This window comes from Aegilops tauschii, chromosome 2 (assembly GCF_002575655.3).
Source record: "Aegilops tauschii subsp. strangulata cultivar AL8/78 chromosome 2, Aet v6.0, whole genome shotgun sequence".
NCBI classification, from domain to species: domain Eukaryota; kingdom Viridiplantae; phylum Streptophyta; class Magnoliopsida; order Poales; family Poaceae; genus Aegilops; species Aegilops tauschii.
In genome coordinates, this window is record NC_053036.3 from 17,057,207 (window position 1) to 17,071,829 (window position 14,623).

General features: G+C 38.5%; 1 protein-coding gene across 1 annotated transcript; it reads left to right on the forward strand.

The window, feature by feature from the left end:
* Positions 1-255: 255 nt before the first annotated feature.
* On the forward strand, positions 256-12,232 carry LOC109778528 (fatty acid amide hydrolase). The gene is made up of 19 exons (XM_020337091.4): positions 256-1,311; positions 1,410-1,470; positions 1,819-2,012; positions 2,098-2,227; positions 2,347-2,424; positions 2,508-2,655; positions 3,160-3,272; positions 3,360-3,435; positions 4,877-4,948; positions 5,198-5,249; positions 5,623-5,703; positions 5,775-5,858; positions 6,318-6,421; positions 6,614-6,706; positions 7,650-7,718; positions 10,156-10,217; positions 10,850-10,911; positions 11,160-11,255; positions 11,811-12,232. Exons 1-19 carry the CDS (start codon positions 1,120-1,122, stop codon positions 11,868-11,870), a joined length of 1,827 nt encoding a protein of 608 aa, XP_020192680.1. The 5' UTR covers positions 256-1,119; the 3' UTR covers positions 11,871-12,232.
* Positions 12,233-14,623: the final 2,391 nt, after the last annotated feature.

The window sequence follows — 14,623 nt, forward strand, 5'->3', positions numbered from 1 at the left end:
TGGACATGGCTGGAGCCTGATAGGGCTAAACTAAAGGGGCCTACCTCGGTGATTCATACGGTACTATTCGTTGAAATATATTGTCTGTCTATCTCCATCAGTTCAGGCTTTTAAATGAAATGAACTGTTTGAAGCATCAGTTTCATACTATCAAATCTGTTGGTAAAACAAACTGTTATTTTGTTTTGTTTCTTCATCCTACAAGAGAACGAGCAAGACAAAGAAGAGGGGTTGACTTCTTCTCTTTATGACCGAGAATGTTGAGCATTGACCATACACAGAAAGAAAGAGAATTCAGAGAGCAAGAACAAGGAAGTCAGTCTATGGTGCACAACCCTGAGCCCTGAACTTTTTCTAGTTCACCACGAGTTCACATTTTCATAGAGGCATTCCAATCCAGCATTAAGTGTGTGCGACTAAAGAACGTTCATCAGAAACTACAACATAGCTGGTGGCCCGATATTTGGTGAATTCGGTTGGATGGCCAGTGCCCCAGTACCTTTCGGGCCGTGGACACGTTTGATGATACTCCCTCTATTTCATAACGTAATGCGCATAGACTTTTTACAAAGTCGAATTATGCAAACTTTGATCAAGTTTACAGGAGATCCTATTTATATGTATAATACCAAATATATAAAATATGAAACTACATGTTATGATGAATCTGATGACATATGTTTGACATTCTAGATGCATATGTTTTTCTCCATAAACTTGATCAGATTTTATGAGGTTTGAGTCTTCTAAAAATCTATATGCACTGCATTTTGGAACGGAGGGAGTATCTGCTTCGGTGATCCGCGTTGGAGTCGCCCTAACGTAGAATCTGGCCCCCGCGCGGGGGGGGGGGGGGGGGGGGGGGGGGGGGTGGTATTAATTTGGCTGATGTCAGAGATCCTGGGCGGTCCTGGAGGCAAAATTTATCGTCTTGTCGCCGGAGTCCACTGAATCGCTGGCACATTTACGTGTGCACAGTCCTAGTACTAGTTCAGCGCTACGTACGTACCCCGGCCCCGGCTGGCTCCCTCCCTTTCTAGCTCCCGCCGCGGCCGCGCGCTTGCAGTTTGGCATTCACTCTGCCTGTGCCTCTGCCCCGGAGAGTGGGAAACGGAGGAGATGGGCGGCAAGGTGAAGGCGATGGCGCCGGTGGAGGAGGTGGACATCGCCGCCGCGCGGTACGAGCCGCTGGTGCTGCGGGCGCCGCGCCTCACGGGGTTCCCGCTCAGGGCCTTCGTCTGGCTCCTCGAGTCCCCGCTCCTCGGCCCCATCGTCACCTCCGTCCTCAAGAAGCACAACAACATGACGCAGGTCCTCCCTTCCCTTGCCAGTTTCTATTTCGTTTGAGATTATTTTGCTTCGGTTGCACTCACCACAGTTCTCGTCTTGCCGGGGGACGAGCGGAGCAGATGCTGCAGCACACGGTGATCCCCGACCGGCCCATGTTCTTCCCGGAGTTCCCGCCGCAGGGTACGTACGACACTCATACCCTCTGTCTCTGTGTGTGCACAAGCAAAAGCAGCTATGAGAAACTTCTCGTTCAGTCAAGTTCTACTGAATTTTGGTCTTCTTGAATTTTGTATAGTTGAGATAGATAGATGTTCTCCTTCTTTCATTCAGTCAGGTTCTACTGAAACTTCCCTTGCAAAAAAAAAAGTTCTGCTGAAACTGAAAAAGGGCATAGGAACATACTAAATGTTTGCTGCAGAAGCACAGCCACACCTGAATATGTGAAATTTACATGCACGGCTGAACAAAAAAAAAGGTGTATTATTGTTAACTGCTGCTGCTGCTGCTGCTCCTAATTTGATTTGCCAGAGCCGGAGCAAGGAGTTGTGACCCTGGGGGAGGACAGGGACCCTGTGGAGAGAGTGGAGGAAGCACTGCAGTGCCTCACTCCATACGACCCGTCTGGCCGTTTCACATCGTCGGATGAGAAAAACCCCTTTCTCTACTGGAAGATCCGTGACTTTGCACACGCATACCGGTCCGGGATCACGACACCTTCAGCTGTGAGTAACTGCTCACCGGAATGTACTGTACAGAACATTGCTTGCTCTCCTTGCATTTGTGGTGTTAACCTTCACCGTTGGGTAGGTTGCGGAGCATGTCATTGCGGGTGTGGAAGAGTGGAACAATAAGAAGCCTCCGATGCCAATGCTGATCTATTTTGATGCTCATGACCTGAGGAAGCAAGCTGATGCTTCCACAAAGAGATTTGAGCAAGGTTTACGCCGAACCTATCTTTGCTGCTTTATTCAATCATTGTTGAATGAACAAACATCAGGTGGAAACTCCATTTACCTTTATCCTGTTTTCTTGATATGTGTTGCTTCTTGTGCACAGGAAGCCCGATTTCCGTTTTGGATGGGATCTTTTTCGCCATTAAGGATGACATTGACTGCTTCCCATATCCATCAAAGAGTTAGCTCACTCGACTGAAGTAGCCATTATTTTGATGTGTCCGAGAAGCATGTTCTATATTATATTCATCTTTTTGAATTCAGGTGGTACCACATTTTTCGACAAAATCCGCCCTGTGGAGAAAGACGCAGTCTTAGTTGCTCGTTTACGGAAATGTGGAGTGATTTTTATTGGGAAAGCAAATATGCACGAGCTAGGCATTGGGGTCACCGGAAACAACCCAAACTATGGGTATGGCTAATAATTGAGCGGCTGCTAGTTCTGTTCGAAATGCTTACATACATGGAGTCTATGGATACATGAGTTTTATTGGAGGTGCTAAAACTTAAGTCATGTTTTCATCTATGTTGACCTGGTGGAAACTTGAGTGTTGCCAGATTAAATTTTCTTTTCTCCTTTTTTTTTTGGAATGCTGCAAACATGAATGTCCAACAACGTCTAGGTGATTCTTTTGCTTTGCCTAAAGTTTTGTAATGGAAAAGGGGAACTACAATATTTGTTTGCTCTTTCCTAGAAGCAAACTCAGCTGGGTAATTGTAAAGCTTGATAAGGAATCAGAACTCTCGGATGCCTACAAATATTATGCTCTAGCGGTATCATCAGAAACCATCACATTATGAAAAAGAAATGGAAAACAGATTTGGAATTTGCAGTCATCCAATATTGTTCATCCAGTCTACTTATGTTCTGATGTTTGCTACTTTATCTTCGTAATTTCATAATTATGTATTGCAGGACAGTAAGAAATCCACATTCAATCAATAGATATACTGGTGCTTCTTCATCTGGTCCAGCTGCACTTGTCTCATCAGGGTTATGCTCAGCAGCGATTGGAACAGACGCCGGAGGTTTGTACATATAGAGCTGTGACATTCATTGACACTACATTCTTTTCAGTACTAGTCTCTATAATTGGGACCTTTTCTTTCTTACAGGCTCAGTTCGAATACCATCCTCCCTATGTGGCATTATTGGTTTGAAGACAACATTCGGACGCACAAATATGACTGGGTAACTAAGAGAAGTTCCTACTTGATATGTACTACTAGCACTTGCTTTGCTACTCTGATACCATGTTAAGCCTCATGCACTAGGCAACACGACTGAAAGTCTGAACTGATGAAAAGGGCTAGACAATCCACATATACACTTAACAGACCACTCATGATTGCATAAATTATATGTTACAATACTATGAAAAATATCCGTGATGGATAAAATGATATTGCTTTAGTTTGATCAAACCAGATATTTTTCATATACTAAAACCAAAGTTTAGAAAATATCTTGAGCTTGTTAACCCGGCCGCTAAATATTTCATGTCATCAGATGTAAATCAAAATGCCAACTTGTTTAATTTCATATAATGAACCCAAGTGGTAATTTCTATTTAAATGTTTTTTTTGAAACATCACCGGGGGCAGAGGAAGACTGCCCACCTGAATTTCTATTTAAATGTTATTATCAAATAGTTATTTATTGACTCTATGGGGTGTTTCACAAAATCTATTTTCCTTATTTTTTATTCGGTTGTTTCCTATGTATTGTTACATTTGTCGTTTTAGATTTTGACACCTTTAGCAATTACTTTTAATAAAAATGTGTTTGTATATAAAATTATAAAGTATTAGTATAATTTGAATAAAGTGAGTATTATTTTTACATGACCAATGCAAATATTTTTTACATATACTACTAAGGGCCAAATATGTGTGTTGCCCTGCACATTTGCGTGGCTATTTTTTACATGAGTGTTACGTGTTTTTTCAAATTAGGATAATATGAATGGAATACGTTTTGATCACTGGGTTTATTTGACTTGCCATTAGGATTAATAATAGATATTTGTGTTTTATTTGATCTTGTTACAGCCCATGTAAATTGCATGGCTTAGTCATCTTTTATAGATCTATTTTAGTTTAATTTTTGCAATGTCATTTGCACCATGCTCCCATACAGTCAAATGCCCAGCATGTTTAATTTCTCAACCCATATGGTGTTGCACGTGCCCATTAGCCAGCTCAAACCGTATTGCTTGGGCCCAAACTGCATTTGAGTGCCCAAAGCCATACCAACGTCATTTTTCTGTTTTTCTCTCCTCCTGCATTTGAGTGCCCAAAGCCAGCCCAAACTGCTAGCTATGATTGGTTTGAGAGTCTCGTATCGGACACAAATATGCATGTTTTTTTTCTGATCGGTTTGTTGTGCTCATATCGGATACTAATACATACATGTTATTTGTGGTTGCATCTTGTACGTATCGGGTGCCAAAATTCGTATATGATGTTGTTCTCAGTAACTTTACACCTTTTAATATCAACCATTACAATCTAAATCTACAGAGCATATATTTTTAGCCTATGTGGACGAATGTGTTGGCATTTACCTTTTGTTTTAGTATATAAATAATAGATAGATTGTGAGTATGCATAATTATATATCTTATTTGCAGGGTGCTTTGCGACTGTGGGACTGCTGAAGTCGCTTCACCTCTTACAGCATCGGTGGAGGATTCTGTGCTAGTGTAAGTAGTTTGGCTTGCTAAATGAGATCGTGAGGTTGCATAAACCTGTTTAGCCATCTTGTTGGCAAAGTCGAAGTTTGTCAACTCTCTTATTTACGTTAATGATATGAGATATGAATTTAACTACCTCATGGGTAGTGGGTACAACTGAATACTTGTCATTTATGAATACTCAACAGTGAACACTCTCTGCTTGTAAGTTATGTACTTACTACTTACAGTGTTACACCTAGTCGTATGGCATTTCAGGTATTCTGCACTTGCTGGCTGTAGACCTATGGATAAGCTTACTCTGAGACCTGTAAGATATTTCCTGTTTTAACACTTCCCATCTGTTAAGTACGAGAAACATTGAAATGCATGTTGAACAAACTCTAAAATGCCTTTCATGTCACTTCTACGTCATTGCACTATACTAGTCAGTTTTTTTAAAATGTGAAGCAGTACAAATGTCAGCATTAATGAATTGTGTGAAACAAGAATGTGATTATTGTTTCTGAAATGAAATGTAAAATTTAAAGCTCCACAGTACGGTAATCATAATATAGCAACAGTCATATGTTAACCTTCTCCATTATTACCCAGGATGGATCATAACTTATGATCTAAATCTAACCTTATTGCATCCTATCAGGCTCACAACTTCTACATCTCTTTCCCTTTTTGCTGTACAGTTGCCGCTGTGTGTTCCTAACTTGGTGTCCTCTGAGAACAACGATATCCTGCAATCAGTGAAAGTGGGAAAATATACAGAGGTACAATTTTTAACATGAAATATTATCTTTGTACATATGTAATTTTTCTTATATAAACTTGGCCTTTTCAGTGGTTTCATGATGTTTCTGATATTGAGATCTCAAATACATGTGAGGATGCACTTAGCCTCCTGCGCAACACCTTCGGATGTCAGGTATGGCCGTTTCTACCGCAACACATCTTATATTATTGTATTACTCTTATGTCTATTTATACCAGCTGTTTAGGTGTTGTACCTTTGAATGTACAATCTCTTCTTTAGATGAAGGCATTTTCTCATTAATAAGATTTCCATGTGTAAGGTGAATGCTTCTGTGCTCACCAATAACTACTACCATAGTTCTGTTGATGGTTGTGTCAAAACAATTGTGAAGTGTTAATTAGAAAAATGTCAATCTTACTATTGTTAACAATTCCTGTAAGTTTTAACTGATCTGTATCATTTAGAGATTTTAGACATCCAACAAGCAGTAATAGTTAAGCTTAATTTCTCCCAGCTGCTAAATGATTATGTCGAGATGCCTTTTCTGATGATGTGGGATCTACTATATATACACATATTTTGTTGTTTTTTGACATCTCAGCTGACTAGTATTGTTTAACATTTTTCAAGATAGAAGAGATAATATTACCAGAGCTTTTGGAGATGCGTACTGCCCATCTTGTCACTATTGGCTCAGAAGGATTCTGCCAGCTGAATGCTCATTACCAAGAAGGGTACCTATCTATATCTATCAACACAAATATCGGATTCTCCATACTGCTCTTAGCATGAGTTATAAAAAAAATTCCTTTCAAGTTTCAATAGGAGGTAGAACTTCAAATTTTTGGTCCCTGAGAGACTGGAAATATTATTGTTAGCTAGTATTTACTATTCCGTACTATCAATCTCACTATACTATCTTCCAGGAGGCGAACTGAAATGACGTTAGATACTCGAGGAAGTTTGGCACTTTTTGGGTCATTCACTTCAGCAGATTATGTTGCTTCTCAACGTCTGAGGTGAATATGAGTATAAATGTAGCTGATCCATTTATGATTTCCATTACAGCACTCGTTCATGAGTATGAAGTAGGTTTTTTTCGTCATGCAATCTTATTCAGATCTTGGAAGTTCTCTTAGAACCATGTTGACTGTGATTGTAGATAAGAATGATAAAATAAAACCTATTTAGATTGTAAGAATTTTTCCATGTAACACAGAGAGATGACCAACCAAGCTAATAAGAAACCAATGTATCTAATGATCCCACAGGCTCCCACAAGCCCTTATCCAGTGTATTTTTGTTGGATTTAATTTGACAATATCTGTCATTTCTAGTATAACCGTAGTTATTGCTAAATTACAAATTAAATTACAATTCCATCTAACTAAATTATTCTAATATGACGTATCCTATATATGCCTTATTTTAGTTAGTTCTTTCTTTATCATTTTATTTTGAAAACAAATAGGAGATTATAGACAAGTACAAAAAGGACATGCATTACAGAGCATACCTAATGCCAGGTGATGGGGCATACTTATTGACTTATTGTGTGGACATTTTTTTTACTGAGTAACAATACATCAGTAGCTGCTAGAAGTTGTGTAGCTTCAATTTTATCCTTATCTGCTACAAGAAGGTGCTGCTAACTCAAATTTCTTCTTCTTTTCTTTAAAAGCTACCATGTCTTGACTAGACTCCATAAATGATTTTTAGAGAAGTCCATTTGGGCATCCTAGTTTGTCACATATACCGAGTTACTGAAATTTCCTAGATCTGCTTGCTGTTGCGCAAATCGTGGGCATTGAGGTGTTGTTATAAATCACATGACACATGGTTGTTGTATGACAAATGTAATTAAGTCTGGGATATGAACTGACGACTATCAAGTATATATTTCTTTTCCCCATGGTAGACGTTCTGCCAGTTGTGTGCTTACCGTATCCATGGCTTATATAGGAGAAGGATGATGTACTATCACATGGAAGCTTTCAGGAAGGTTGACGTCATAGCAACCCCTACAACCGGGTAAAAGATTTTGCAGTTTATTACAATCGGTCCATAGACATTTTATATCATCTTAGTCATTTATGCTAATAGTGTATATGCATGCTAGTGTACAACCGGCTAAACTCCTTGGTACTTGTTTTCATCTAGTCAAAGAGGCTAGTGCACGAGGAAAATTCTGCTTCTAGCTTTGAATAGATGGTTAGTGGTTCTAAGCGACCTAGTTTTCTAATTGCTGGGATCGAGAGAGAGGCGCCTGGTCGTTGGTCTCTGGTGTCGGCACTTCTCCGCTTTTTTTTCATTCTTTTTTGCATTTGGTTCTTCATTTTTTTCATTTTATTTTTTCTTTTGATAATTTTTGGTTTTCTTTGTTCTTTTGGTTATTATTCTACATTTTTTTATATATGTCAACAACATTTTTCTAATACACGTCTATCATTTTTCCAATACAAATTAAACATTTTGGTAATACATGGGCAACATTTTCTGCATAGACATTTTCAACATTTTCAAATGCTTAATTAACATTTTTCAAATAAAAGATTAACATTTTTAAATAAATGGTCAATTTTTTAATACATTATATTTTTTTAAAAGCTTAATTAAAACTTCTGAAATAAAAATATTAACATTTGCTTATGACATGATCAACATTTTTTCTATACACACTTAACATTTGCCAAATGCTTGATTAACATTTTTTGAAACACTTGTTCAATATTTTTATATACATGATTAAAAAAATCATCATTTTTAAATACATGGTCAACATTTTTTCTACACAGATTTAATATTTTCCAAATGTTTGATTAACGTTTTTCAAATACTTGTTCAACATTTTTTCAAATGCTTGATTAATATTTTATGTAATTTGTTTCCATCATTTTATTAATACATGGTCAACATTTTTTCTATACACATTTAACATTTCCCAAATGCCTAATTAACACTTTTCAAATACTTGTTCAACATTTGTTTCAAATGCTTGATTAACATTTTTTTGTACATGATAAAAAAATTCATCATTTTTTAATACATGAACAATATTTTTCCTATATACATTCCACATTTTTTGAATGCTTGCTCAACATTTTTCAAATATTTATTTAACATTTTTCAAATACTTTTTGTGGAGTGGTTTTGTAACATATGCATTTATTATATTTGAAAGTATAAAAAGTACAAAAAGAAAGCAAAAAAAGAAAACAGAAAATATAAAAAACAAGTAAAAAAATGAGGCTGTGGCCTGCCGCGCGTGGGCCGGCCCGTCTCGCTCGCCCCTTCAGCGAGTTGGAAGGTGGACTCGCTGGAGGCGAAATATAGGGGCTCCCCACCCCTTCCACTTCTGTACTATATGCCAGCCCAACTAAGACGAGCGAGAAGCTCCCTCCGCTCCTGGTTTTTGTGATGCTTCCCAGGCCGGTTTTGGGAAGCTTTGGAAGCTTCCAGCTGGTTTTTTTAGTTTTCTAGACTGGTTTTTGTTGGTTTCATCCCTTTTTCATTGTTTTCATATGCGACAACCTTTTCAAATTCATGAACTTTTCTCAGAATGTTGTGAACTTTTTTCAAGTTTAAGATTTTTTCGAATTTGTGAACTCTTTTCCTTTTTGTGATGTTTTTTCAAATTATAAATTTTTCCAAGCCATGAAGTTTCCTCAAATTCGAGAACTTTTTTCCAAATTTCGTCAGGTTTTTCAATTTACCGAATTCTTTCATTTTTTTTGAACTTTTATGAATACATGAACTTTTTTGAATTCGTGATTTTCTTTTCCAATTTTGCGAACATTTCCAAATTTGATGAACTTTTTTAAAATTTGCGAATATTTTCAAATTCATGGACATTTTTTGTATTCATGATTTTTTTAAAATTTGTGAACATTTTTCAAATTCACGAACTTTGTCAAATTTTTGATTATTTTTGAAAATCGTGAACTCTTTCACATTTTATGAACTTTTTTAAAAGGTTCAAAATTTGTAAACTTTTTTGGATTTTATGATTCTTCCAGGTCCACGATCTTTTGGGAAACTCAACGGTTAACTTGTAACTAGTCATGGTCAACCAGGTCTACTGGTCAACTGTTGACCGATCAACTTTTTTTTGAGCATATGTTCATCGATGAACTGATGGAACGATCAAGCTGTTCAAAAAAAGAAAAAACTGAACGAACGAAAGGGACACTCGGTTTGTTGGTCTGGCCTATGCGGGAGCCGGGAGAGGCGTGCGAGGGCCAAGTAGCTTAATCAGCACTGAACGTGCCAATTAGGAGGTCTCGGTGGTTTCTGACTTAAATGCGAGATACTATGTGTGAACTACTGAATGACAATACTAATTCACATTTGGGATTACACGGAGCAACTGATATAAGTCTGTTTATCTTTGCTCCCTAGAATGCCACATACCTAATTTTACCAGGTTGCACCAGTTATAACAGCTAAGGAGATGTGTTGTTTTTCCCAGCATTACTGCACCAAGAATACCACCAAGTGCTCTGAAAGGAGAGTCTGATTATATTGTATCAGGTAGATTCTTTTCACTATATTATGTTATGCATTTCATTAGCTGTTCAACATGTGGATTTACAACTTATCACAAACTCAGCTCTGAACCATGTTAACATCCTGCATAAAAACTACTGAAATCTTGATTTGGAACAATTGTTATTTGACACAGCAACTGTTGTCTTTGTCTTGTATTGAGAAAAAAGTTTGTAAGAAAAATAATATAACGACAGCTCTATATGTGAAATTTGTAGGGGAGATTGAGGTCATAAACACAATTTTCACACCTTAGCCGCGAAGATCCTAAAAAGCTAAAGCTGACCTATCACTAGCTATTTCCTTATTTAGATCACAGGTTTCATGGTTTTGTGGTGGGACCACACAAAGCTATAACGGAATATCACAAGCTATTTAGAACCTTGTTGGAGTCAAATATACAAGTGGCATTTCTTCCTTTTGGAATCTAATACTAGTATAAAGTAGCTATGCAATATGTATGTTCACGAGTCTAATAGTTTGTATGAGTTAAGCAGTTTGCAAAGCAAACTATATATATGCCTCTTTTGGTGCCAACTTGCCAAGTACAATTGTTGGTACTTCTACAGAGACCAAATACACCTTTTTCTGTTTCTGATTCTGTCTCTTTATTGCAGCTAAGTTGATGCAATTCATTGTTGCGGGGAATTTTCTTGGCTTTCCTGCCATAACGGTTCCTGTAAGTGGTGTCACAACTTATGATGAATATTTATTGTATCTCGTAGTTAACGTTGAGATTGTGTATGGAATAGTAACTTTAACATTATTGATTTACATTCAGAAACATGGTGTTATTTCCAACATAATGAAAGGTTTACAGATAATTATAGGAAAATATTCAGAATTTTGGTAGTATATTATAGCTCAAAAACATGCAGGGAAAATATTAATTGCTAATATGTGCTGCTACTCCTGTCCTGTACACAGGTTGGTCATGACAAGCAAGGCCTTCCTATCGGCTTGCAACTGATAGGCCGTCCATGGGGTGAGGCTAGCTTACTGAGGGTGGCTTCGGCAGTAGAGGTACCGTTCACATTCATCATAAAGGTTCTGTATTTTTAATTTGCCACCTTAGAATGTGCTCTTGTTCAATACGAGTCTATGTGCCTTTTAAACCTGTATGAACCGAGTGAATCTCTGAACATTCGCCAATTTTCTCAGTTAGGTTTAGGAGTTGCGAAAGCTTTATTTATACTACTATGCTATCTGGGGGCTTTTGTTTATCGTGACGCTAATACACTGAAGCAGTAGATTACTCTGAGTCATTTTTAACGGGGAAAAGACGCTAATGCAGATAAAAATGTTGGGGAAGAATCAGTAATTTATGAAACATGGTAAATTTAGCATGTCTACGGAATCTGAAAAGCAGTATTTAGTGGCATCATCATTACGAGTGCAAACATTATGGTAAACTTTAGAATTTTAAAAAATGTTTTGCTATGTTTTCTTGCGTGGGTGCACTCTGGGTGCGCCGAGCTGGGGTTCAGCCACTACTTTCCCTATTTTCATCAAGTATTTTGTACTGTCTTTGTCTGCTTCTGGACCCTCGTAAATTGAAAATATTTCCCTTGCTTTCAGGAGCTCTGCCTGAAGAGAAGGAATCGTCCGTCCACATTCTACGACATCCTAAAGGCCTGAAGCATCATCAGTATGTAATATCAATAGTACGTAAGAGGTTTGTCATTTGTCATTTGTGAGGACTCAGGATAGACACGCCAAACCCTTGTCCAGGTTATGTAAACCGAGAAATTAATTCTACCATAGATATTGCAGCAACAAATAAGTAAGTGAGGTAGTATATAAAAAATTGTTTGGATGCTTGGGACATCTTTGCCGGTTTTCTTGTTCTTCTGGACTGTTGTGATTCATCTGTTCGTGATGTTCTTGATCTGGCTCTTCTTTCTGTCTAAAAAGCAGAGGCAGAGATGTAACTGGGATATCCATTACTGACAAATGATAATCTCTGGTCTAAGTGAGAGCTAGTACGTTGTTGGATTTTACCTACCCGGGTTCATTGGTTGTACATGTACGCCTGCCTTGCACCGTCGAAAAAAAACCGATATATAAAATGCGAGTGGATCATGAATTTGTATCTCAATAAAAAACTTGATAGGTCCAAAATGTAGCGGATTATGCGATGCAAAATAGAATCTATACTGCTCATTTTGTGTTTAAAAGCACCTCCCATGGTTGTGGTTCCGTTTGCTGCTTGCGATGAAACTAGAAGAGATGAATTCGTGAAATATCAGATCCATGTATTTGCTGTTAAAGAAACCTATCATGGCGATCCACACGGTACTATTAAATACAACGTATGTTGGTATTTTTTTGTTTGGATGTCCTAGTAGATACTAAAAGAGAAGGAGCAAGACGAAGAAGAGGGGTTGACTTGTTCTATTCTGACCGAGAACGTTGAGCATTGACCATACACGCGTAGAAAGAAAGAGAATTCAAGGAGCGAGAACAAGGAAGTCAATCTGTGGTGGACAACCCTGAACCCTTTTTCTTTTTTCTTTTTGGAAGGTAACACTGAACCTTTTCTGGTTCTTCTGCATAGATGGCTTCCAATTCAGCATCAAAGTTATGTTCATGCCCACATATGGAACAAGTGGTTGTAATGATATTGCATCATCGTCTGCACCATCCATATCCTGTTGCACATCAGCAACATTAATCATCCCTTCCATACTGACCTCATTAGCAACAGACATTTGCGCCATAATGTAGCTCTCATCATCACCAACTCCAGCACCAGCAGCCTATTTTTTGTTGTTATAGAAAAAAGTTATCACATTGTCAGTAAAAAAGGTAGAATGTGCAAGAAACTAGTGCTTCTAGCATAAAATATGTATTACATCAGATTTGTTTCATCTTCTATGTTTTCACCCCACGATACTAAATAAAATGCTTCAACATTTTCTAATACAATGATCACAGTGCTACCAGCAAAGTAATCAAGTTGATTTTTGTTTTTTGTAATCACAGTGCTACAAGCAAAGTAATGAAGTTGATATCACATTGACTCTATTTTCCTACTAGATGCAACATTTCTATCTAACTTTTTCTAGTACAGGAACTTGTCCAAAATGATCACAGTTTAAACCATGCAACACAGTCAAATAGAGTCAATGCTTTATATTTTTCACAACATATATAGCATTACAAAATGTGCTCATATTGGGGACTTTTTTCAGTTTTGGTTTGTACTTTGTTAGGAGCATTCACCACACATACAGCATAACCCCCGCCCCTGCACATTTTTTTTGCAAATCTTAAACTGAAATTTCAAGGAGCAAATTATACACGGTTTTCAGTTGACCTCCTCCTGCACATTTTTAAACTGAAAGTGCAAGGAGCAATTATACAGAGTTCTCAGTTGACCCCCCCTGCACATTTGTTGGAGCAGTTCTTAAACTGAAATTGGAAGGAGTTTTTTTGTACACAGCTTTCAGTTGACATAAGGAGATATGCTGCAATTCATAGTGCATTTTTTTGAGGACAGTGATCAGAGAGACACAAAATTATGAATAGAGCAGAATCAAAACACTTCATGCTGCATGCTTTTCAATTGCTCCTTATAACTTACCCAAGCCTGCGAGGAGCTTGCCCGGGAGGCTTCAGCAGAAAACACAGGAGGATTGCAGAGCTCCCTTGCAGCTCCAGACCGACGAATCGGCTCGCTGGCGAGAATTGGGGCCCATTTGGCCTGCCTGCTGCTCGATGGAGCACCGGAGCTTCGATCCATGGCAACTGACAACATAATCCGCACTATGTGGTGAGCAGCCATGGCGAGGGAAGCTGGACGGCAGGGATGCTGCATGGCGGCGGCGTTGTACACGAGTCGCCGTGGATCCCTCCTCGCCCTGGTCGGGCGGGTGCAGAAGAGTTGGGGATTTTGCTGCCAACCTCAACGGTTGCAGCAACGCGCGGGGGGGGGGGGGGGGGGGGGGGAGGCAACGGTGGTGTTGCTGCTGCGACACGTGGCTTCAATCCAATGGTTGGCTGTAGTAAAGTCCGACGGCTGTTTATTGGGAGGGTTAATTGGATAAATGCCACTCGAATTCTGGCGATCCCGAGAAATGCCACTGCAATTTCTAAACTTGAAAAAACGCGATTGGAAATTTTTCAAAATTTGAAAATTGCAGTGACATTTCTCGGAATCGCCAGAATTCAAGTGCTATTTATCAAATTAACCCGTATTGGGATGCTAATTGCTGGATTGATAGGTGGATGATGCCTAGCAGCCGCCATAGTTAATACTAGAAGAAAAGGACCACAACGAAGAAGAGGGGTTGACTTGTTCTATTTCATATTTTTTTCCGAAACGGAGGCAAAAGGACCAAGATGAAGAATTAGGGTTGACTTGTTCTATTTCTTACCGAGAACGTTGA

Excerpts from the sequence above, each read along its gene's own strand:
- LOC109778528 (XM_020337091.4), top strand. The coding sequence starts at position 1,120 with ATGGGCGGCAAGGTGAAGGCGATGGCGCCGGTGGAGGAGGTGGACATC. Across the intron at positions 2,228-2,346 it reads CACAAAGAGATTTGAGCAAG|GAAGCCCGATTTCCGTTTTG; the intron begins GTTTACGCCGAA and ends TCTTGTGCACAG. Across the intron at positions 2,425-2,507 it reads CTTCCCATATCCATCAAAGA|GTGGTACCACATTTTTCGAC; the intron begins GTTAGCTCACTC and ends TTTTGAATTCAG.